Here is a 23,993-nt window from a genome sequence, read left to right as displayed (position 1 = left end):
AGGAGGAAGGGGAGAAAAAGAACAAAGTAAAAAGTGTACAGGAGAGAACAAAAGGAAACCTACAAGGAAGCAAAGAAAAGATGGACAGCTTTCAACATAATGCTCAGTATTTAAATATAAGCTTTTTTGAAATGGAAAGTTATTGCTACATTCTGCAGTACACATGACATTTATAATGTGTTTCTGTTTCTTGTCTTATTATGTATTTAAGCTTTAGATTTTGTCCAAGACACAGTACTCAGTAATTGTAGCAGTCTACTATTTGATAAACCCAAAGACCCCAGCTTCTGGGATAAGAACTCACCATTTGACAAAAACTGCTGGGAAAACTGGAGAACAGTATGGCAGAAACTGGGTGTAGACCAACATCTGACACTATACCAAAATGAAGTCCAAATGAGTACATGATTTATATATAAAGGCTGATATTATAAACAAATTAGGGGAGCAAGGAATAGTTTATCAAATGGAGGAATTTATGACCAAACAAGAGATAGAGAATATTATGAAATGCAATATGGATAATTTTGATTACATTATATTGAAAAGTTTTTGCACAAACAAAGCCAATGCAACCCAGATTAGGAGGGAAGCAGAAAACTGGGATAGAATTATTACAACTAGTGTCTCTGATAAAGGCCTCATTTCTAAAATATATAGAGAACTGAGTCACATTTACAAGAATACAAGTCATTCCCCAATTAATAAATGGTCAAAGGATATGAACAGGCAGTTTTCAGAGGAAGAAATTAAAGCTATCTATAGTCATACGAAAAAATGCTCTAAATCACTATTGATTAGTGTAAGAAATGGGAGGAGGAGTTTTGTTTCCACAGAACTAAAGGTGTACTTCCCTCTCCCCCACCCCAGCTTTAGCAGAAATCAGGCCTCAAGGTTGGTCAGGTGAGAGGTCAGAGCTTATACGCATGGGCATGCTTTTTGAGAAGGCAGTCAGGGGAATTAGAGGGGCCAAGCCAGGTTGAACCAGTGCAAGCTTATCTAGGGTCTGGTCTTGGTCAAGAATCCAGGCCTACTGATTTGCATAATTTGCATATGTTAAAGAGGGAAAGTAGGAAAAGTAAAAGAATGTAGTTTAATCCTAAACTAAGACAAGGAAAAATCTAATTAACTTCACTTTTGCTTCTGTATCCTTATTATCCTACCTGTATAAACTGTATAACCTAGGAAAACTATGTAAAAAATAAAGATTGTAAACTAACCATAACTCTAGCACGAGTGGAGGGAATGGTTACCCCTGCTCCTGCAGCTGTATCAGTGTGAGTGTTCCAGTGAGCACTATACCTGCTCTCTCAAGGAATGTAATAAATGCCTTCATCTGCCCACTCTGGTCCTGAATTCTTTGGGTGAGAATGGGCAAATCACGATTTTCCTAAGGTTAAGGAAAGGAAAGCAATGAGCAGTGGAAGCTCATCTTGGGCTTACTTCCTGTTCCTGCCTTGGGGAGTCCTGTGATCCCCACTGCGGTGTTAAGAGGGTGACCACTCGGGATTTCCCTGGGGAACCCTGTGGTCTGTGCAGCCTTCTTAAAGGGGACATCACTTGGGACTTCCGGCCCTGTCTCGGGAGCCTTGTGATCTTACCGCCGTTGTAAGGGGCCATCACTTGGGTACTCCTTAGGGTCTGACCCCTAAGATACCTGTGATCCCCGCTGATTAAGGGGGCTACCACTTGGCCTTCTTCTGGGAGTCCTGTGGTCTGCACAGCCTTCCTTAGGGATTATCACGGGGTTCTTTCTCAGGACTTTGGCCCTGCCTAGGAAGTCCAGTGATCCCCAAAACCGCATTTTCTCACAATTTGGAGAAGTCCAGTGATCCCCAAAACCGCGTTTCTCACAATTAGAGAGATGCAAATCACAACTCTGAGCTACCACATCACACCTATCAGATTGGCTAACATGACAGAGCAGGAAAATGATAAATGTTGGAGAAGATGTGGGAAAGTTGGAACACTAATTCAATTCTTGGTTTGTGAGCTGATCCTACCATTCTGGAGAACAATTTGGGACTATATCCAAAGGGCAATAAAAATGTACATACCCTTTGACCTAGCAATACCTCTTCTAGGACTGTATCCCAAAGAGATCATACAAGTGGGAAAAGAACCCACATGTACAAAAAATATTTATAGTAGCTCTTTTTATGTTGGCCAAGAACTGGAAATTGAGGGGATGCCCATCAGTTGGGGAATGGATGAACAAGTTGTGGTATATGAATGCAATGGAATACTGTTATGCTATAAAAAATGATGAACAGGCAGACTTCAGAAAAACCTGGAAAGACTTATTTGAACCTGATGCTGAGTGAAGTGAGCAGAACCAGGAGAACATTGTACACAATAACAGCCACAGTATTTGATGATTGATTTTGATAGATAGCTCTTCTCAGCAATGCAAAGACCTAAAATAATTCCAGAGGACTCATGATGGAAAATGCCATCCACATCCAGAGAAAGAACTGTGGAGTCTGAATACAGAGCAAAGTCGACTGTTTTCTTTTTTTGTTTTGTTTTGTTTTCTTTCTCATGGTTTCTCTCATTCATTATAATTCTTCTCTACAACATGACTAATGTGAAAATGTTTAATAGAAATGTTTGTGTAGAGCCTGTATCAGACTGCAGGCCATCTTGGAGAAGGAAGGGGAGAAAATTTAAAACTTATGGAAGTGAATGTTGAAAACTAAAAATAAATAAATTAACTGATAAAGCTTAAGAAATTTTTTAAAAGTTTTAGTATTTGTCTAAAATAAAACAAAAAGATATTAAAAAAAACAGAGTTGCGAATGCTGACACCAGCATATGTACTAGAATTGCTGGCAGTGGTAGGTAGGTGAGAATAATGGGATATATTTCAAAAGTGTTAATTTGACATATAGAATTTTTTGTTGTCATCAAATTCATCTCTTTAGTTGTTATTATAAGAAGAGGATAGCAGAATTTATTTTCAGAGTCTTTGTGCTTAGAAGCCATCATTTTGATAAATGTCAACAGCTAGGAAAGAAATCAAAAAAGGGACATTAGCATGTGTTTTACTATTGTCATTATTTTATTAAAAAATTTTTCTCTTTCTCAAATGAAAAATACATTCTAAAAATCAAAGTATTAAAATGGGGAAGGAGCATTTTACATTTTTATTTTCATCATATTTGGTGATTATTTCTGTAATTTTTTAAAAAATTAAAATAAATTTTAAGATATGGTGGCATAGGTATTTGGGGTAATCAGAGTAGGTTTCTCAAAGATGGTATTTCTTTAGGTAAGTATGATTTCATATGTAGGTGCCCCCTCCATTAATATGGATTGCCTACTTGTAGTGCCTTAGTCCATTTATTATGGTCTTCTGTGGCTCTCAAAATCCATCATGGGATAATTGAGCCTTTTTTAAAAAAAAATTCTAGCTATGCTAGTTCTTTAGTAAGAGTCAGGCAATATGTCACCAAATCCTTACTTTTGAAGCCTTTCCCAGGTAGAAGGATCTTGTAGAACTTGTTTGTAAATAACCTTCAGGAATCCAGGGATATTTCTTTGTTATCTTTCTTATCAAGTTTGAAAAATAGCAGTTTTTATTTTTCAAGTACTAGGATATTTAACATCTAGCAGAAATGGAAATGTTCTATCCCTGGAATCTTTCCCCCTCCAAATGTAAAAGATTCCCCCCCAATCTTTCTTGATAGTTAAACCCAAAATAACTTAAATGGTATGAGCTGGTATTTATAGACTTGTCACTTTCTTGAGTAGGATATAAATGATTTGTACCAATTCCTTTTCAAATCTTGGTATTTTATTTGTAATTCTTTTAGTTTCTGTTATAGTTGATCTAGCACAGGCATGATGACATATATGCAAAGCAATTCGAACATACTTGGAACTTTCAGAGAAAAGGAGAAATGATAGGTAATGAATATATAACTTTTATTAAAAGAAGGTGGTAATTCAAAACTGTTACCAAAGCTCTTAATACATTGCTTATAAACTTTAATAATTGCAGTATTCTTTGTGGCCATGAGGTAATGTATGAAAGTGCATTTGTATTTTAAAGAGTATTGTTTCATTTGTGGAAATTGTGGCTTAGTGAAGAAAGCACTAGATTTGGGAGCATACTCAACTCTGGTACTTGGTGGGTTTGGGTTGGGGGAGGGGAGCTGGTTTTTTGTTGGTGGTTTTTTTTTTTATATATTATTATCGAGCAACTCTGGGTTTGGGTTTTATTTATTGAGCAACACTCCCGCAGTTTCTTAATCTGTAAAGAGGGGATAATGTACCATTTACCTTACAGAGGTCCCATGGGGATCAAATAGATAATGTGCCAATTGCTTTCTAAATTATAAGGCATTATATAAATAGGGAATTATTAATAATGTGTGATGTGATTTATTAGAAGTATTATTTATAATTTTCATAGCTGTTGGTTAGATGTAGTAAGATATGAAATTCTGCTGTGATATGTTATATTAGCTGTTATGAAAGGATGTTCACTATAATTCTAGGCTGACATTTTCAAGGTTTGGCCTACTTAATCGATGTTAATGAAAGACCTAGTGTGCATTAATCTTGTGCTGTAGCTCATCCTCTCTCTTTGTAGCATATGGGAAGGAGGGAGTATACATAAAATTACCATAAACATTAAAGATGGTACCATTTAACGTAAAGATAATAAGAAATAAGAGGTATTACCTAGTATCATTTCTTTCAATAAATAAATGTAAATTCTAGGCATACTTTAAGCAAAATAAAACATAGCTTTAGTTGCCAAATGCCAATACTAAAAATGAGAACATTTCTGTTGTAAAATTTTGGAAACTGCTGTATGCAGTACTGTTTTAGGTAGTAGGGATTTTTCTTGTTTGTTCATTTCACTTATGTCTGAATCTCCATGACCCCACTTGTGGATTTTTTTTTTGTAGAGATACTGGAGTGTATTCTTCTCCACTTCATTTTATAGGTCAAGACCTGAGAGAGTTAACTGACTTGCCCAAGGTCGCACAGCTACTAAGTAAGTGTGAGGCCAGATTTGAACCCAGGAAGATTAGTTTTTCTGACTCCAGGCCAGGTACTCTATCCACTGTACCACCTACTTGCCCCTGGTAGTAGGGATACAGAGATGAAAAATAACAGTCCTGTCCTTAAAGAGCTTAAAATCTATTTTTTAAAGATACATCATATGCACAGTAAGTATAATTCAGTGTACAATGTGATAATGGCAAGAGAGAAGATATGCTTAACTGGAATCGACATGGCAGTGTAGTCAGGGGTTGTCCTAAGTGGAAGAGGTGGGGCAACCAAGAAGTCTATATAATAAGTAGAACCTGCCAGTGTTCTTTCTTATTCCACGAGAGCAGATGATTGTGGTTGCATTAGCAATTCACAGTGCTTAGTCAGGAGCAGACTGAATACCAAGCTTACTGTTGTAATCAAAACATAAAACAGTTAATCTCACATTAATTGTATGTGTGTGTATGCACATATATATTGATGTCATTATATGTATACGTGTATGTGTGTGTGTGTGTGTGTGTGTATGTGTATATATTTACACACATGTATAGGTGGTACAATGGATAGAGTTCTGGGCCTGGAGTCAGGAAGATCTGAGTTCAAATTCAGCCTCAGACACAGCTGTTTGACCCTGGGCAAGTCGCATCACCCTGTTTGCCTCAGTTTCTTCATCTGTAAAATGAGCTAGAGAAGGAAAAGGCAAACCTTTGTCTTTGTCAAGAAAAAAGAGGACACAACTGAAAACAACAACAAATATTTTTATAAAATCAACCAATTCACCTAACTGGCCTGTCTATCTATATTTTATTCCATTTGAAACCATTTCTGCATGCCACTGACAATTTTTCCTTCTTAAAAAACACACCATATTAAACATTTTATTATGGATTCCAGTAGAACATCAGATCCTTTAGGGCAATACTGGGTCAATTTTGTCTTTGTTTCTCTATCACCTGGAACACTGCCCTGCACACCTGTTCATATTCACCACTCCTCTCATTTTTCCTTCTTTCTAGGGCTGTTTGCATGTCTATTCACTTCAGTTGAGATTTCTTTGAGCAGTTACTATTCCTTTTTTCTTTTAAGAGGAACAAAGCTATTTTACCCAATACATGGAAAATGCTAAAATATAAGTGAGATGCAGATGTGTACGAACATTTCATTTGTATGTAATATCTTTGAGTTTCAGCTTTTGTGTGGATAAAATTAGAACCTATTCTGTTTTTATTGTGGGAATGGGTTAGAAAGCTGGTTTGATATTGCTATTAGGGAGCCAGAGGATTCTAGTGAGCAAAAAGGAAAGGCTAAAGATAAGCTTCTCTGACTTTTAACTGATCTCCAGTAGCACCTGTGCTGTTTACTTTCATCCGTGCCAGTACAAAAAGAAATTAAAATAAAGGTGTGTTTCTTATCTTTTGTGTCAGTGTGTCTTGTACCATAATAAGAATTGTGGCCCCTGCTCTCAAGGAGCTTAAAGTGTTAATGGGGAAATTAAGAACAGTATAATAATAACCATATGAACTTAATCAAGTTACTTAACTTTTCTAAGCCTTCATTTCCTCTTTTACAAAATGAGGGGACTAGAGGAGAAAGTCTCTGAGGTCCTTCCAGCTCTAAATCTAGGGTCCTTTGGTCATGTGAAGTCCCAGAGTGTTAGAATAATTCAGAGAAGGAAGAGGTGACCAGGAGTTGTCAGGAGGGCTTCTTAAGATAACCTGAACAGTAGCTAAGATTTAATTAAGTGGGTATGAGTGTGAAGAACATCATAGTCAGAGACAGACTCATGAAGCAAGGTATTTCAATAAGAATCTAAATGGCTCATTTAGTGGGAAGTGAGTGTACAAGCTTGATTTGACGGTTCATGATGGGAAATAAAGTTGGAAAGAGTTTAGGTTTGTATGCTAGACTTGAGAGATTTTGTACTGTATCTTGCAGGCCATAGAGGAACCATCGAATGTTTTTGAGACAGTTAATCTGGAAGTGTTTGAAATGGTTTAGAAAAAGAGATCAAATGGAGATAGAGAGATCAGTTAGGCATTTACAACAGTCCTAGCCTAAGGTAATAAAGGCTGAGATGGCAGTGGCTGTAGGAATGGGAAGGAAGGGATAAATGCAAGAGAAATAAAGGAAGAATCTTGAGAACTTGGTCATTGACTGGGTATGGGATTCATGGAAGAGACAAGAGTCATAGGATTAAAGCTTTCTGTACAAAGAATAGTTCATACTATTAAATAAATGAAGTCCTGAGTGAAAGTTGGGTAGGGCAAAAGATGGCCTGGGTTTTTTTTTGTTGTTCTTGTTGTTGTTTTTTGTTTTTTTTTAGTAATTTCTCCAACTAAGGAGCTTACACAGTCTTAAGCCATGCACTTTACTAAATACAACACCAAGTTTGTGAAAGTATATGAGAGATTCAGGGAAAAGTGATAGAGAGAGAAAAGAGGGAATTTAGGCTGTGCAGTTTAGTCAGGGCTTCAGGGAACAGGTGGCGTTTGAGCTAGATTTGAAGAATGGATAGAGTTTTACCCAGTAATGATTGTGGAAGGAGGGCATTTCAGGCATAAAGTTAACAAAGGGAAGAAAGCTTAAGGACATGGGCAGGAAAGAGTAATTAGTATAGGTTGATTTGGTTGAAATTTAGCGAATGTATGAAAGAAATTTTTTTTTTAAACCATGGAATTTATTGCCATTCAAGTCCTTAAATCACATAAAAGCCGGACAATGCAATATAGGTGAAACATACACAATGGTATAACAATGTGTTAAAATATCAGGTTATCAAGAATAAATCACAATAAGTTCATAGACAACAGCAGCATCTTTTGCTACTAGAGTTATCCAATATTGTTTTCAACACCTGTAGTTTCTTCGTTTTAAAAATGGAGGTAATATAAACCTGTAGTATCTGTATAGCACAGATGTGTTGTGAGGATGAGATAGTTTGTAAAGCACTTTGTAAATCTTCAAATGTGACATAAATGTCATTACAATTTTAGAATTATAATACATAGTCCAGAAACCATGCTCTGGATTTGCATAGCTCAGGTTCAGTCCTGGTGACTTTTTTCAAATCAGTTTGGCTTGTAGTCTCACTCAGAGTTTCTGTTAAAAACCTCAGATTTTGGTTCATGTTTAGTTCTACACAGAAAAGAGCTCTCTCTGGCCTGCACCATGCAATCATTGCGGTTTACAATGTATACAAAATACAGATCTATTTAAATATGGTTTTTTAAATGCACAGAAATTAAAAACAACTTGTAAGCCTATAAACGGTCAAGCCAGTTCTCCTTCCTTCTCTAGTAAACTTCACTTTCCCAGGGATCTCCACTATATTCCAAATTTGTAGTGTCATTCATGGTTTAGTCCCTCTGGAAGGGAAATGTGTTTGGTGTTGCTACAGACTGAACCTCTTTGCCATGGCTCTCTTGCTGCTCTCCTAACTCTTGGGCCATGTGGTAGATCCCACGCTATCCAAAAGGCTTGATTCAGAAATTTGATTGGAACTCCACTTCTCTGCAGAAGGAATTCCTTCACTTGGTGGTTTCTTATCCAAAATTTTGTAGTTCTATATTTGGAATGGGACAATGAGGCCAGTCCTCTTTTGCTACTTTTCCAGTTCCTTTCCCCAGTTCTATCTCTGGAGCTGAGAGGTTTCCCTTGGTGTTTTGCTAATGTTTTACTTTGAAAGGACCAGAATCTACTTTCTGCATCTAATTCTTCTCTCAGTATGGCTGTCTCTGGGTTTTGGTGGAAATCTTATGACGTAATGCTGAAAAGGTAGGTTTTAGTGAAATTGTATAGTACTCTGAATGCCAAGCTAGAGTTTGGACTTTATTTGGTAGGTAGTTGGGAACCATTGAAAATTTTTCAGCAGAGGAATAATACAATTAGGCTTATGTATAGGGAAGTTAATATGCCAGCAGTATGTCAGGAAGCCCAGAGATTGTAATTAAAGATACCTTTTAAGAGACTTGCATTTGTTCGGGGGAGAGGTCATGAAGGTTGGAAGTTAGAAGTAAGGTTGTTTTTGTGAAAGTGCATAAGATGAGAAACATGCAAAAAATGTTGTGGAGACATAATTGACTGGATTTGATGACTTGATATAAGGGTGAGGGAATGAAAGTAATCTTGACTAGAATTTCAAGTATGGTAGGGTGGCACTTCTGTGAACACAGGTAGGGAAGATAAGATGTAGAACAGGTTTAGAGGGAGTGGGTAGGTAAAATATTGATTTCATTTTGAACATGTTGTGAAATATTGATGAGAAATCCAAGGGAAGATGTCCTGTAGGCACTTTAAAATCTGAATCTCTATCTTGCAAGAGAGGACTAGAGGTACAAATTTGAGATATCTGTATAAGTGGAGTCAAATTGAAATTAGAAATGGGAGTCACTAAACTATACACAAGGATCACTGCTGCTGCATATTGAGTTAGAAAACCATAAATTAGCATCATCTATGTTATATTGTTTATTATGTTAAATATTTCCCAATTCTATTTTAATCTGGTTCTTGTTGTTGGAGCATGGTGTGCCAGCCTGTGTTGGTGTTTCCAGTCTACATAAAGGTTGTTGTTAAAGCCAGAGCAAGTGAATGGAATTGTCAAGGGAGTGTATAGAGAGAAGAGAAAATGACTAAAGGGAAGAGTCTTAGGAAACAGCTGCATCAAGGATTCACAAAGAAAATGAGCCAGTGAAAACTACAAAGAAAAAGCAATTAGGGAAGTAGGAGAACCAGGAAAAAAAATGGTATTTCTGAAGATGAAGAGGGAGAATACTCAGTAGGAAGAATTGTGGTGTCAGAAAGTTACGATGAGGACAAAGCTGTTGAATTTAGTTATTGGGAAGTAATTCATGATCACTTAGTAGAGTACGTGGGAAATGAGCTATGAATTGGATAATGAAGTAAAGGAATCAGATATAAACAACTTTTCCAAACATTTTTGTAAATGGAGTAGAGAGGTTAAGGAAAAGGCAGCTGGATGAACTAGAAGAGTGAAGGGAAGGCTGGATTTGGAAGATTGTAGAATAACAGAGAGAGCCTAGCTTGGGTTTGAGAGAAAGGTCAAACCCACTGAAAAAAGCTAAAATTTCTGTGCACTAATGAAATTTCAGGTCCAGGAAAAAATTGAGAGTTATTGTGGTCTGTTGGATTAAGACTAGGCCTGGGAGTAAGTCATGTAGCCTCTCACTGCTCAACAAAACTTTCTAAGACTTGAAAGTTGTGAAGAAAGTGCTAACCTGCATTGGTAGAAGTTTGCTCATCTTGAGCTTGCTATGTCAGTGAAATTACAGGTTCAGGCCTTGTCCCTATTTTATATACATATACATGTATATGTGTGTATGTATACACATATACCTATACATTTGTGCACACATGTGTATACATATGCACAATTTCTGTGCGTATGACCAAAACAGAAGCTCCTGTTGAGGAAACCCACCTGCCTGTACAGATAGGCAGTTCATACTCATAGAGAATTGCCTGAGACACAGTGGTTAAGTGATTTTCCCGAGGTTACACAGTGAGTATTGCATCAGGTTGAACTCAGACCTTCATTACTGAGGCCAGCTAGTCACTATTTCATGTTGTCTCTCCATATGAGTTAGAGAACATTAACAGCTGGAGCAATTAGGGAAGGTTTTGTTCAAGAAGCAACATCTGAATTCAACCTTAGAAGAAAAAAAAGCTTCTGAGAGATAGGAATGGAGGGGTTTTTTCTTGGTAGAGATAGTAGGATAGGAGTGTTAGGGTTGAAAGACTGGTTAATAGCCCAGTTTGACTAGAACATACAGTTTATAAAGAGAAGTAGTATGAAATATGGATAGACAGATATGTGGGCAGTAGATGACTGTCAAAGATTTTAAATGCTAGACTGAGGAATTTATATTTTATTATAGGAGCAGTAGGGAGATATCTAAAGATTTTTGTGTTGGGGAAAGGCATGGTCAGACATTTGCCTTACAAAGATCATTCTGGCAGATTTGCGGAAGGTAGATTTGAGAGTGTAAAGACTGGAAGTGAGGAAAATGATTAGAATGTTATTGATAGTTCATTGGAGATGATGGTGGTAATGATCTGATGAATAAAATGCAGTTGGCTGAACAAGTTATGATATATGAATGTGATGGAATACTATTTTGCTATAAGAAATGATCAAGGGGATAGTTTCAGAAAAACATGGGAAGACTTATATGAACTGATGCAAAATGAAGTTAGCAGAAGTAGGAGAACATTGTATGCAATAACAGCAATATTATAACCAACTATGAAAGACTTAATAACCATGATCAATACAATGATCCCACACATTTCCAAAAACCTCATGATGAAAAATTATATCCACTTCTAGATAGAAAACTGATAAACTCAGAGTGCAGATTAGAGCATATTTTTTTCTCTTTCTTTTTCTTGTTTTTTTTTTATTTACTTATTTATTGGGAACATGGCTAATGTGGAAATATTTTGCATGATTTCATATATATAATGATTATTGTATTTCTTGCCTTCTCAGTGAGTGGGGAAAGGGGTAAAGGGAGAGAGAATTTGGAACTGAAAATAAAATTTAAAAAATAGACTAGAAAAAACCTGTATCTGGCAGTACAAAAAAGAAGAAGAAGAAGAATATAGAGTGGAGAAAAGAGGATAAACGTGAAAGATGTCAAGATAAAATTGGTTAGACTTTGCAACTGCTTGGATGGCTCTGGGGTTTGAAATCTGAGTACCTTGGAAGATGGTTGCTACCAGGGCAAAATAGCCTCATACACTTATGTATTCACTGGGGGTATCACTGAAAACTGCAGAACTGGCAACCAAAAAAAATCTCACCAACAGTGAGAGAGCTTTAGATATAACTGTAACATGTTCAAAGTGACAAAATAGTAATCAAGAAAACATTAAAATTACTTTGGAGGCAAAGCACATGGTTTTGAATTAGGAATTAAAAGTGCTAAGTTCTACTCTCCAATTTTCCAATGTCTCAGTGTAATCTTAAGCAAGCATTTTATCCTTCTTAGCTTCAGTTTTCCAATTTTAAAAGTATCAAAATTAGGGTACTGTTTTAAGGTCAAGTAGTATAAAATATGTAAAATTTGGGCAGTTTTTAATAAATATGAGGTAGTTATTTTAAAATTGCTTCATTTTAAAAAGTACATTAGTGTATTTTAATAGCACCTAACAAAATGCCTGCACGTAGTAGATGCTCTGTAAATGTTTGTTGAATTGATTTTCTGCTATTAAAAAAAACTGTTGATGAGAATTGAATTTACCAGAGCACTTCTTTAATTCATTGTAATAATGTAATAGTAATCAAGGGTCCTAAGATTTTAGGCTTTGAAGGGACTTTTGGTAATCATTAATTAAGTCTAGCACCCCGCCCCCGCAATTTTACAGATAAAATGAAAACAACTTATTTTAAATCAAATTTTCTCTTTCATAGATCGAGCTGGGAGCATCAGTACCCTTGATTCTTTGGACTTTGCAAGATATTCAGATGATGGAAACAGGGAGACCGATGAGAGAGTAGCAGGTGAGCACAAGGTTGTAGCCACAGAAATTGATCTGAACTTTTAGCACACTAGAAACTTTCCAATTGCATTCATCACCTAGTGGCCAGCCTCCAGATAATAAGCCCTGTGCAGTTAGGTTGGCTGATACTCAGAAGGCAGATATTATATGTATTTTGTGTACTGTGCTTCATGAACAGAGGTGATGCTAATGACGTGAGACTTTGTTTTTCCAGAGATGGTGGTGGATTTACACTGATAAATAGTTCATCTTGTGGCTAGTGCTAATGACAGCTTGGTGTGGTGGATAGAGGGCCAGCATCAGGAAGACCAGGATCCAATACATGCCTAGCTCTATGATCATAGACAAGTCACTTAACCTCTCAGCACCCCAATCAACTCTCTAAGACTATAAGTCACAGAAGAGTTACCAATATTGATTTGTGGGAAGTTTCCCCATCAATAGTTTCCTGTGTGGAGGAAGTCAAAAGTCCTCACCAAACAGGACAAAATTGAAACCAGCAATAGACATTTGTGAGATACAGGGGTAGGAGTGTAGAATGAGCAGGGAAGTGAGCAAAGTTAATTGGTTCATGAGGATTGAATGAGTTACTATATTAGTCCTTTTAGCATTTTTATATTAATTCAAATTATCTAATACAAAAATGCTGTTTTTCATAGAAGATTCATTTTGTGTATTTATAAATAAGTTTTCATTTCAGGAGGCCCAGTATTCTTGTTATTTATTCAAGGTATTTTTAGTGTTTCTATTAAAATGACACATTACTGAGAAGAAAAAAGCAGATAAATGCTAAGCTACCTAGAGTCACCTGATTTTCCCTGGTAGATAGTAAAGAACACACATCCAATTCAGTTCTCCAGTTGTCTTGAAGTTCTAAATTTTTTCCTAGAATTCCTCGAAGTATTGACAAATATTGGCATATTTCAGTTTAGCCTCCTTTTTCAGTCCCTTTGCCTATTCTAATGAGCAGTGAGCTATTTTGTTTTTTATAGACAGTGAAATGACTAGCTAGAAGAAATGAGTAACAGAAAGCCTGCATAACCCCCAAACTTGGATAATTAGGAATTTAATGGTTTGGGTTTTTTTTGTTTTTTTTGTTTTTTTTACAATTTAGTGCTTATTTTTATTTTCTACAAAATGTAACTTCTGTCTTTGCACGTGGAGCTTTTTGGATTATAAATCCTAATCAGAAAGTACAATTCTATGTGATAAGGAACTCTTTAACTTAAAAGGAAAAGGTATAAAGATACATGGAAAATAAAATTGGCACTGGAATAGTTTTTACTATTTTATAAAAAAATCTGTCACTTAAGCAAATGAATGAAGTATGTGGTAGACAAGACTCTTATCAAAACAGCTTCACTTAAGCATGATCACCAGTTTTCACAGATTTTTGTCAGTCTGCTACCCAATGCTAATGCTATTTAAAACCTCATCAAAAGATTGATATTGAATAAAATATAATCTGTCCTGTTATCTGTCATTGGACCACACACAAACCCCACTAAGTCAGAAGAGACCTATCAGAAACAACAAAATCTTTTTGACTTGCCTGAACAAGTCTTGGGCAGAAGAGGTCGTGGATAACACAGGTATGTGTCCAGTTGCCCTATCAGGTAAGTGTAGGGAATTCTCCAACTCTTCAGACAGATGTTGGTCATCTTTATGGATCTTTTGCTACCTTAAAGTTCTAAGATTTGTTTGTTTTTTTCTTTGTTTATAATAGGCTCTTTCTGTGCCAGGCATCATTTCAAAAGTATCTCTGGCAATGCCAAACTTTTGCTCTAAATACTCTTCACACATTATGGGGTAGCTTTGTGCTATTTTTCCCTTGAATACTATCTTCATCGTGTTTTCCTTTACAAGAATTAAAATTTTTAAGGATGTTCCTAATGTTAGGAATAGGATATTTTCTTTTTAGAGCTTATATCTTTTCTGAGTAAGCTGAAGGAAATATGTTTTTCATCATAATTTGGAAATAAGTGCTTTCTTATCACATTGTGATACATAAATAATTTAAGTGACCCATGTTATTCTAACTGGTTTAATGTGGCAAGGATTTATTTTAGGTAAAGGATTTGGTATATGTTTTCTGGTAAAGTTAGTGTTGCCACATTTATAATCTGTCTTTTGAAAATGTTCATATTTTCTAGATTATAATAAGTAGCATTTGTATCTTAGACATTTGGATTGTAATTTTCTGTAGTGTACTTTCACTTTTTAAAGTTCTTGTCTCCCATTCTTTTCAACATCCAGTTGAAAATAGTTGTCTTGTTCCACATATTCACACTTTCATCTTCTATAAAATTTTTCCTTTTTTCAGCATGTAATTTCATTATCTTTGTATGTCTCTTTGTGACCTTTGGCATTTTTTGATACACTTCACTAATGCCAGAAAGCACTTGTTTACCTTGCTTTTATTGAGTTGTACAGCCATGTTTTTACATGTTATTATTTGTTAATGTCTTCAGTGAAGAAAAAAGTTAGTAGATTTTTAAACCAGTATTCTTATTATATTAAGAAAAATGCCAACTTAAGATCCTTGTTCTTTATTTAGGAATATTGCTATGTGGATCTTTTGAACTATCCTATATTAAAATTAAAGACATTCTTATTCAAACACAACGATTTACTTATAGTCTTGTCTAAGACATGGCATCTTAGAGCTTAGGAAAATGTAAATGCGATCTTAATTGATGAATTTGCTCATTTGTTCTTCCTAGAGGAACAAATATCAGTGTATGTAACTTGTGTACAAAAGTTCATTGCCAGACATGTTTAGAAAAAAGTAAGAAAGGTGTCTTCAGAGCTTCCAGTTCAAGGCCTCATGGTTCAAGCTACTGCTTACCTCCCTAGAAGCAGATTTACTGGCCTGGCTTCCCGATTTTTTTTCTAGCTTCATGAATTCTGTTAATTCAAATTCCATATTGCTCTAGATACCTAGGGAACCATAAGTTCTGTGGCTTGCAGAATTCAGTAGAGGGAAAGACATTGTGGAACACAACATTGGTGACACAAATTACTTGTCATTTTTCTTATACATAGTAATGAGGTTTGCCATACCCAAGAAGGAATTTGCCTGGGGGTAGGGCAGGTTGATAACCTGAATTAGCTTTTCATTCCTGAAAAATCTGGCTGGAAACCAAATATAATGAAAATTTCTCCTTGCTGCTTTGTTGATCTTTATTATCATTGGTCCATTCTATTCCTCACATCAAGAATTCCTCACAAGAAGAATACTTATTCTCCCTCTCTTCTTTGTCTTATCATTTTCATTTTCTGATTTATGGAATCCTTTTTAACAATATACCAAATCCTCTACAGATATAAATGTAGTTAAAAAATACAGATAGGTAGATATAGCTGCCCCAAGAAAGAAAGAATGGAGAGGTTGTATTATTTTGAAAGCATTAATTCCTCTGCCTTTAAAGCTAAAATTGAAAGTAAATTCAGAAAATATAACATTGTTGCAGGTGGCTGTACTCAAATTAAAAAATAAACTTTTGTTAGTATGTTTACTTCTGTTCTTTAATCCATTAGCCTACATAATTGAAAGGAGAAGTCATTGATCTAAAAGAAAAGATATAAAGAAATGAAATTTATCAAATAGCATTCCTTTTTGTGGTCATTGAACTACCTGGCTTCACTCAATAATGTGGTAAAATACACTAAATCAGGCATGAGATTAGATATTTGAGTCCAGGAACCTCATCAGATGCCAATTACACTTTGCTGTTGTTGAAAATTAAGAAGGAGAAAGAGACAGCAGCTTGTGTCTGATGCCAACAAAAAAGCTAAGAAGTATAGCAAATAAACATGGGTGAGTGGAAAACTAAGGTGAGTTTAAGCATCTCTTCAAAATACTGTATTTCAGAAACATGAACAGATCTCTTGACAACTTTAAATTATTGAAACTACAAGTACTACGTATTCAGATAATCTTGTGAGTATGTAGTTAACATATACATTACAGGTAAATAATACCTAAGAAGATTGATCATAGTTCTTGATTCACCCTCATGAATTCTAAAGTATTTTGTTCATAAAGCATTAATTGTATACATGAGTATGAATATTTCTATGTATGTTTTTCCCAGAATTTTTTTATTGTGTGATCCTTATTGAGTTGCCTAAATAAGGATATGTCTGCAAAAATATATCTCACATAACTGTTCTAAATACACACAGGCAACTGTTTGGAGTCCAGGCTTTAAATTAGAATTGGAGCAGAATTTAAAGTATAACAGGGAATACAGAAGGAAAGATATAAATGGAAACAAGTTAACACTATTCGTATAGTTTATAGTGAAAAAAACTGACATCATACCAAATAGCTCTGTACAGAGTTCTGCACAATTATGTTAATATTCCACCCCAAATCATCATTTATCTTTGGAAATTATTTTTCAGTGTACTGTGGGGATAGTGGAAAGCACACAAATGGCAATGAGACTTGGGTTTTAGTCCCAAAGTCTGACGCTAATTAGCAATGCAATTGCAACTCATATAATTTATCTGCATGTCAAGCTCTTCCTCATCTATAAAATGAAGAGAAATGAATTGTTTGCTGTGTCTGTTAACTTCCTCTTCAGAATTTTTTTTAACCTTATGGATAATTTGAGTTCACATTTAGATGAAAGTATAGTGTATGTAAACATACTCATGCAAATATTACATTTTTATGTAGACATAAATTTGCAATAGTGAAATATCAAATAGCTTTCTGAGCTGGAATGCACATCAGAAATCACCTGGTCCAATTCCCTCATTTCACAAATGAGGAAATTGAAGTATGAAAAGGTGAAATATATTGCCCAATATTACACAGGTAGGAAGTATCTAGCCTCATCCTTTTAATAGTTATAAAAGTCTACTGCTATATTTTCTTTAATATGTTTATTCTATTAATCACTTTTCCTTTTAGACTACATTCATTATCAGTAAGAAATATGAGGTCTCTGCTATGTATATAATGCATTTGTCTTATGAAAATTTGAAATATATGTTTTGAGAGTTTATAGAGCTTGGAAATATCTGATCTTTATTTTGGTTTCTTGCAGATTCATTGTTAAAAATTAAAACTAGTTGACAGATATGACATTTTATTGTGAATTATATACGATTATTCTGAAAAATATATTTCTTAAAAATTTCTATTTTTCTTTATCTGTAAGAATTAAATTTAAATTTCAAGTTCCATTCTGTTTTCTTTATGTAACTGTTTTGTTTCTTTGCTGTCATATAACTAGTCAGGACATTAATAGGGTTGTTACAGAATCATTCCTACTAAAAATTTTAACCAGTTAGTATGGAAAAATTTACAAAATAGAAAGAAAACAGAACTAGTATATCTTCATCAAGCAAAATTCACAAAACAGGGTAACACAATTCTGTCTCTATTCCTTTCAGTTCTGTCTCACACAACAGTTTACTTGGTACTTATGGGACAACTAAGACAAATTTTAATATAAAGTACACATAACTGTGAGTTGTGCGCTAGATGTAGAAAAAGTCCTCTGATCTGAAGGAGAGAATATGCAAGTGGGAGTACAATTTCGTAACAGGATCAAAGAAATTAGTTAGAACTGGAAGGAACTTTATAGACCGTATAGTCTAACCTCATCATTTTACAAAGGAGGAAACTAAAGCCCAGTAATAAATAACATACAGAGTGTGGAGCTGGAAGTCAGTCACACAGATCCTATGATTCTGAGCCTCTCCTACACCACGTTTACCCTCCATTACTTCTAACATTGAGCTTTTTTTATGTACTTCTTGCAAAGTACATGTTACATTTGATCTTCTCAAAAAACACTGCAAAGTAAGTATACTAGTGTCTCATTTGACAATGAGGTAATAGATACAGAAATTAAGTGACTTGCCCTTGGTCACACAGCTAGTAAATGGTAGAACTGGGACTGGAATCCAAGTCTTCTAACTCCATATCCAATGTTCTTTCCAGTTTTACCTAGCTGCTGTATGATAGCTGCTGAATACTTGGGGAAGATTAGCCATCAGGGTGGTAAGAAGGAGAATGTCTTCTTAATAATGAGAACTCTGAAAAGTAATGTGCTGTGGGTTAACTAATGTTCAGATTTAATTATTCATTCAATAAGTATTTAAGAACATACATAATAGTATAATAACAATAGCTAGCATTTCCATAGCACTTTACAAATGCTATTTTATCTTCACAACAACCTTGGGAGGTAGGTGCTATTATTTATCCCCTTTTTCTGTGTAAGGGAACTGAGACAAGCAGAGGTTATGTGACTTGCCAAGGATCACTCAGCTAGTAACTGTCTGAGGCATATTGGAACTCAGTTTTTCCTGACTTAGGTCCAGCTCTCTATCCACTGTGCCACTTGGCTGCTCTTTATTGGGCCTTCCAGTTCATTCTCTTCCTAAACTTACAGAAATAAATGGTCCAGGTAATGCTTCTTGACAAGGCATTGGGTAGGGACTTTCTCTTAGCGACTTACTACTAAGAGAGAAGAAGACAGATTAGGAGGGGGGTGTGTATCTTCCTAAGAAAACTGTTTTGGGGACCCTGGAATGAAGTGAAATAAGATGGGGATACATTATCTTATTATGAGATGAGGTCACCTTATTTGAACTTTTATTCTAATGGTGAAGCCATTAAACATTTAACTTGTTTTAAGCAAGCTCAATCAGAATGTCTTTAAAATGTCAGAAACAGATAAATTTAGCATAAATTTTTCAAGCCTTGTATAAATTGAAAAATTCAGCTAGATTTGAACTAAAATTAAATTTACACCATTTTTCCTCTTCCTGTCAAAAACATTCTATTGAGTTCTGAGTGTCTGCCCTCCAAAGAAATAGAGTGCTATAATTTTTCAACATCTGGTTCAGAAGTAATAGTTGGCTTCATCAGTTTTCTTGTCATCACCTCAGGTGGCCTTCAGTAAATTTTAGTATAGAGTTTGAAATTTGTATTTGTACTTATAACCAAACTAGTCTCAGTAGAATTACATTGTTTAAAAGTTGTTTGTAGCTAATCGTTAAACAGTAGAAAGGATTAAAAATAATTTTTGAAAATCATTGAAATTAATAAATTGAATCTTTCAAGAGTTTGTTATTGGCCACTTCATTTCAAGTTTTAGTTAAACTTTTTAATACAGGAAAAGGTAAGTTTTACTAACATCTTGAATAATAGCACAGCTGTTCAGAACCTTTATACTTTTTATTTGAATCTCATATGTATTTTTACTTATCAACTATAGAGATGCTGTATGGCTTCTAACTTGAACTTTTCTTTTGGAAAATGTATATTGTCTAACAGGAAACATGCAGCAGAGTACTTTTATTTTCCTAGGCTCTATCTGTTCAGTCTTGTAATTTTTTTGTGGTATTTGACAATGTATTTGTACATAAAAATTTAATTCTTGCCGTCTGACATGGGTTTTTCTGGCTTTCTGTGCCCTAATCACACAGTGTTTTGCTCTTAATTCACCTTAACTTTCTCCAGTTAAATTTCTGAGTTTTTTCAAGTTTGTGTTTAAACCAGTATTTTTTTTATTTCATATTTCTGTCATTCTGGGGTAGTGCACTCCTGATCTGCAATTGTTCTGTAATCTGTCTTAGTGTTAAGAGACTGAAAAAAAAATTAGTAGTAAACACAACTAAATGCTACTTCAATCAAAAATCAAATACTTAATATTTTTAGGTCCAAAAATGAACCCATTGTGACATGTAACCCTCTGGTATGCCATTGAGCATGCAAGAATGTGTGTACAGTCTTATACAAACAGAAGTTTTCGTTTTCAGCACTAAGAGTTTCTGGAATACTTTAACTTTGTTGCACAGAAATATTTGCAGATCAGCTTTGCCGACTACCAAAAAGAAATATTAACACATTTCCTCTCATTAGATCTTTAGTTATGCTTCCACATTGCTGCAGTTAAATTCTGTGCATCAAAAAAGTAGTGTTCACATAGCAGATGTGATTCAGTTACATCCTAAGGTTTTGATGACTAAGTGCAAACTGAGTGAAACTTTTTTTTCCATACAGACTTAGTTTCTAGTTATTACCGTGAATACCAAGACATTTTTCAAAGAACTAGTTAGAAAAAAGCAATTTAAAATGATTTTTCAAATGATAGCACACGTTTTCCTAGATTGTCTAAACATCTGCATTTTGCTTATTCATATAGTTGTAGAATTATTTGTATTAACTTATAAGTAATTTTTAAAACTTTTAGTTCTTTGCTTCTGATTAACTACAAAGCTAGTGATAGAAATTTCTGAATCAAAAAAAATTTGCTAGTCCTTAAGGCATATTAACATATTAATCCTCCTCATGGATGAAAGTAGCATATTAATAAAATAGTGCCCATTTTTATGGTTTATTTTATAGTTAGGTTGTGACAAAACAAGAAAGACTTCAAAACACTATTTGAAAAGCTCTTTTTGAAAAGTACATGATGCATTGTTTCCATTGCTGAATTTGGAAAGAGAGGACTGGGGTTCTTATACCAGTTCAAGGCACTTAATACCTGTGTGACATCAAGCAAGTCACTTAACCTCTCTGGCCCTCAGGTTTTCTCAACCACAAAACAGCAGGATTGAACCAGACGATTCCTGCAGTCCCCTCCAGCTCCCAGTTTGTCAGCTTAAAAGTTCATTTTTTGACAGGGTAGATATTTATTGTATTAAGAACTCTGAGCTACTACTTTTCTCCTCCCCCCATAGCTATTAGACAATATTGTATCTTTCTTCTGCTTTAAAAAATAGCCAGAATGATTTTCCTTATAAGTTTTATTTGGAATAGGGTCCAAAGAGAAGCCGGTTATTGTATTCTCATATTTCTAACAAACTCTGAAATGCTTTGAATGTTTTCTTGTAGTTATGTAATTTAAGCTACCTAAAAAAATGTACTTTTGGTCTTGTTTTTTTACTAGAAAAATACAGGTATCTTAAGAATTATTTAAGATTTTAAAAATGTATCACTGATTTATAAAATAGGTCTGTCAAAGAGGTATCCATTATCTTCATTTGAAATAGTTATTTTAAAGTAGTTCAATTAATCCTTTAGATACTATGTTTTTAAGTAGTTAAAGCATCACCTAGTTACTCCATCATTCATGAAAAATATATCAATAGAGACATTTCATTTCTATTCCTAACTTTGGAGAAGTATTCAGATGCCACATACTTCAATTTACATAAAGAAAATATTTTACATTTTAGAATTATTTTTAAAATAGAACAATTCCTTGTCAGACAGCTAGAACATTTGGTCAATTTACTTAGAATACTAGTAATGCTATGGAAAGTGTTCACCAGTTTGCTTTCAGACCAACTCTGCTGCATGCTTTCATGAATTCCATAAATATTGCATGCTTTCTGTTTTCAATACAAACTGTATTTTTTTTTCATACCCATCCTTGCTTTTTATTTTTTTATTTTTGTTTCCCTTTTCTTGGTTGGATGCCTGTGTGTGTTTAATCCAAATCCCTGTCCAGTCCTGGAGTTTGAACTACGGAAAGCCAAGGAGACCATTCAGGCCCTCCGAGCCAACCTGACACAGGCTGCAGGTGGTGTACATAAAACTTTTCTTTAGACTTTATTATTTGACAATGTAGAACTAGTTGAGTCTTTTTTTCATGTGGTAGAGATCCTAAAATCTGTTTGTACGTTTCTTCCCCCTAGAAAATGAAGTTCCTTTACAGGAACGAAAAAATTACAAATCAAGTCCTGAAATTCAGGTAGGCAATTTGTCAGAGAAATGTGCATAGATACCTTATATTAAATGGTAGAACAAATGATTGAGAAGGAAGACTTACAATGTCATTTCTATTTTTTATTTTTAGGAGCCAATCAAACCTCTTGAAAAAAGAGCTCTAAACTTCCTAGTGAATGAATTTTTACTAAAGAATAACTACAAACTTACATCAATAACTTTTTCTGATGAAAATGATGATCAGGTAAAGTTTGACTAATTCATTGTTAATTCTGAAAAATGGGTGGTCTTATGTATCCATTATCAGATTGGTCACCCAAAAAGTCACCAATGAGATCTGTCACCTTTGTCCCAGATACTTAACATATATAACTTCTATTCTGTGCAAAAATTTGCCTAACTTACTACTTAAGACTTACCCTGCAGGGACAGAAAGAGTTTTTCTTAAAATTAGTCATTGTTTGTTGTGAATCACATAAGCAAAGGTATCAGCATCAACCGTGTTGGATCGCTACCTTCTTCTATGAATATGCATTCATCCTTGAATCCCAATAGCATTATAGCTTAAAAAAAATCTTCACAGAATCCATAGGGAATAACTGTATGTGTGTCCCATGGGCTACTGTAATATTCCAAATTTTTTTAGACAGAAAGCCTGGCACGCATATCATGCTTAGTATCTGTTCGAAGAATCTGGACTTGTTCTGGAATTAACTTGTACTCCAGGACCTCCCAGAGTTTTCTCCTTTTCACCTCTCTTGGAGGGCCTAAACCCTAGGGCCAGTCCTGTCCAAAGGGGTCCACTCTAGGCTCTGTAGTAGACTAAGGCTAGTCTGAGCCTTGGCCTCTACAGTACATTCACAATCGAGCTGGGCCACCCTAGAACAATATTGGCAGACTACCTGTGAGATTATCTTAAGATATGTTGGGGGAAGAAGGGTGAGAAAGTGGCACCTAAAGCCCTGTTTTTGCTCCACTTTGGACTCAGGAACTACCATTCTGGCATAAAGAAGAATTGTGAAGAACTTAGAGAACATTCAAAGGAGAGCTCTTCAAATGATGAACAGGTTATAATAAAGTTATACCTATAAGGAAAAGCATTAAAAGAGTTGGCCTTCTTTTATCCAGACTTAGTAATCCCAGAGTTGACACATTAAATCATTGGTATTGCACTGAAGATGATGATCAGTTATATTCCACTTTTCTGTCCCGTGGATGGAAAAAGTAAATGGACTTATAGTGCAATCTGAAGAATTGATATTTGTTGCTTTTGTTGATAAGTATCCCTGAAAGTGACTTACTAAAGTAGGTTATGGGGAGTTTCTTCTCATAGAGAAATTTTCAAATATTCTCCTGATATTTTAAGATAGTCCTTCTTAGAAACTAAAAAGAAAGATAACATGTAAAGTAATTGCGGAATGCTAGCTAATATTTTGATTCTGTATAATATTTAAGACTCTTCATTATTTCTATTTCATGTGGCTCCCAGAAACTCCCTAGAAGTTCTTATTCTCCACCTTTCATTAGTCCCAGATACGCAGAAAGGTCCTATATTCCTTTTTTCTTTTTCCTCAAACTGAACATTTTTCCTCTGTGAGAGGAATACTTGACAAAATGAGGAGCATGCCATACATGAGGTCCGTGTGACCACATGACACTTGCCTTTTTACTTTAAGAGAAGAATATATCTGGTAGCTTAGCCCGAAAGGTTGTTGCTCATAGAGTTCCAGTTTATGTTGTTTTGTTATCATCATTG

The 23,993-nt window shown here is 35.0% G+C and overlaps 1 protein-coding gene across 3 annotated transcripts in view; it reads left to right on the top strand.

Moving 5' to 3' along the window:
• The window catches only part of RELCH (RAB11 binding and LisH domain, coiled-coil and HEAT repeat containing), a 143,208-nt gene that overhangs the window by 31,654 nt on the left and 87,561 nt on the right, over nucleotides 1-23,993 (top strand). For all 3 annotated transcript variants that reach the window (XM_036755628.1, XM_036755624.1, XM_036755619.1), the window contains exons 2-5: nucleotides 12,446-12,535; nucleotides 22,020-22,091; nucleotides 22,207-22,262; nucleotides 22,368-22,481. In XM_036755628.1, the coding sequence (XP_036611523.1) occupies nucleotides 12,446-12,535; nucleotides 22,020-22,091; nucleotides 22,207-22,262; nucleotides 22,368-22,481 (332 nt within the window). The remainder of the gene's footprint in view (nucleotides 1-12,445; nucleotides 12,536-22,019; nucleotides 22,092-22,206; nucleotides 22,263-22,367; nucleotides 22,482-23,993) is intronic.

The sequence above is a fragment of the Trichosurus vulpecula genome, chromosome 1 (assembly GCF_011100635.1).
Source record: "Trichosurus vulpecula isolate mTriVul1 chromosome 1, mTriVul1.pri, whole genome shotgun sequence".
In the NCBI taxonomy this organism is placed as follows: domain Eukaryota; kingdom Metazoa; phylum Chordata; class Mammalia; order Diprotodontia; family Phalangeridae; genus Trichosurus; species Trichosurus vulpecula.
Note: the sequence above shows the minus strand (reverse complement) of the source record. Positions and strands in the feature narration are given on the sequence as shown.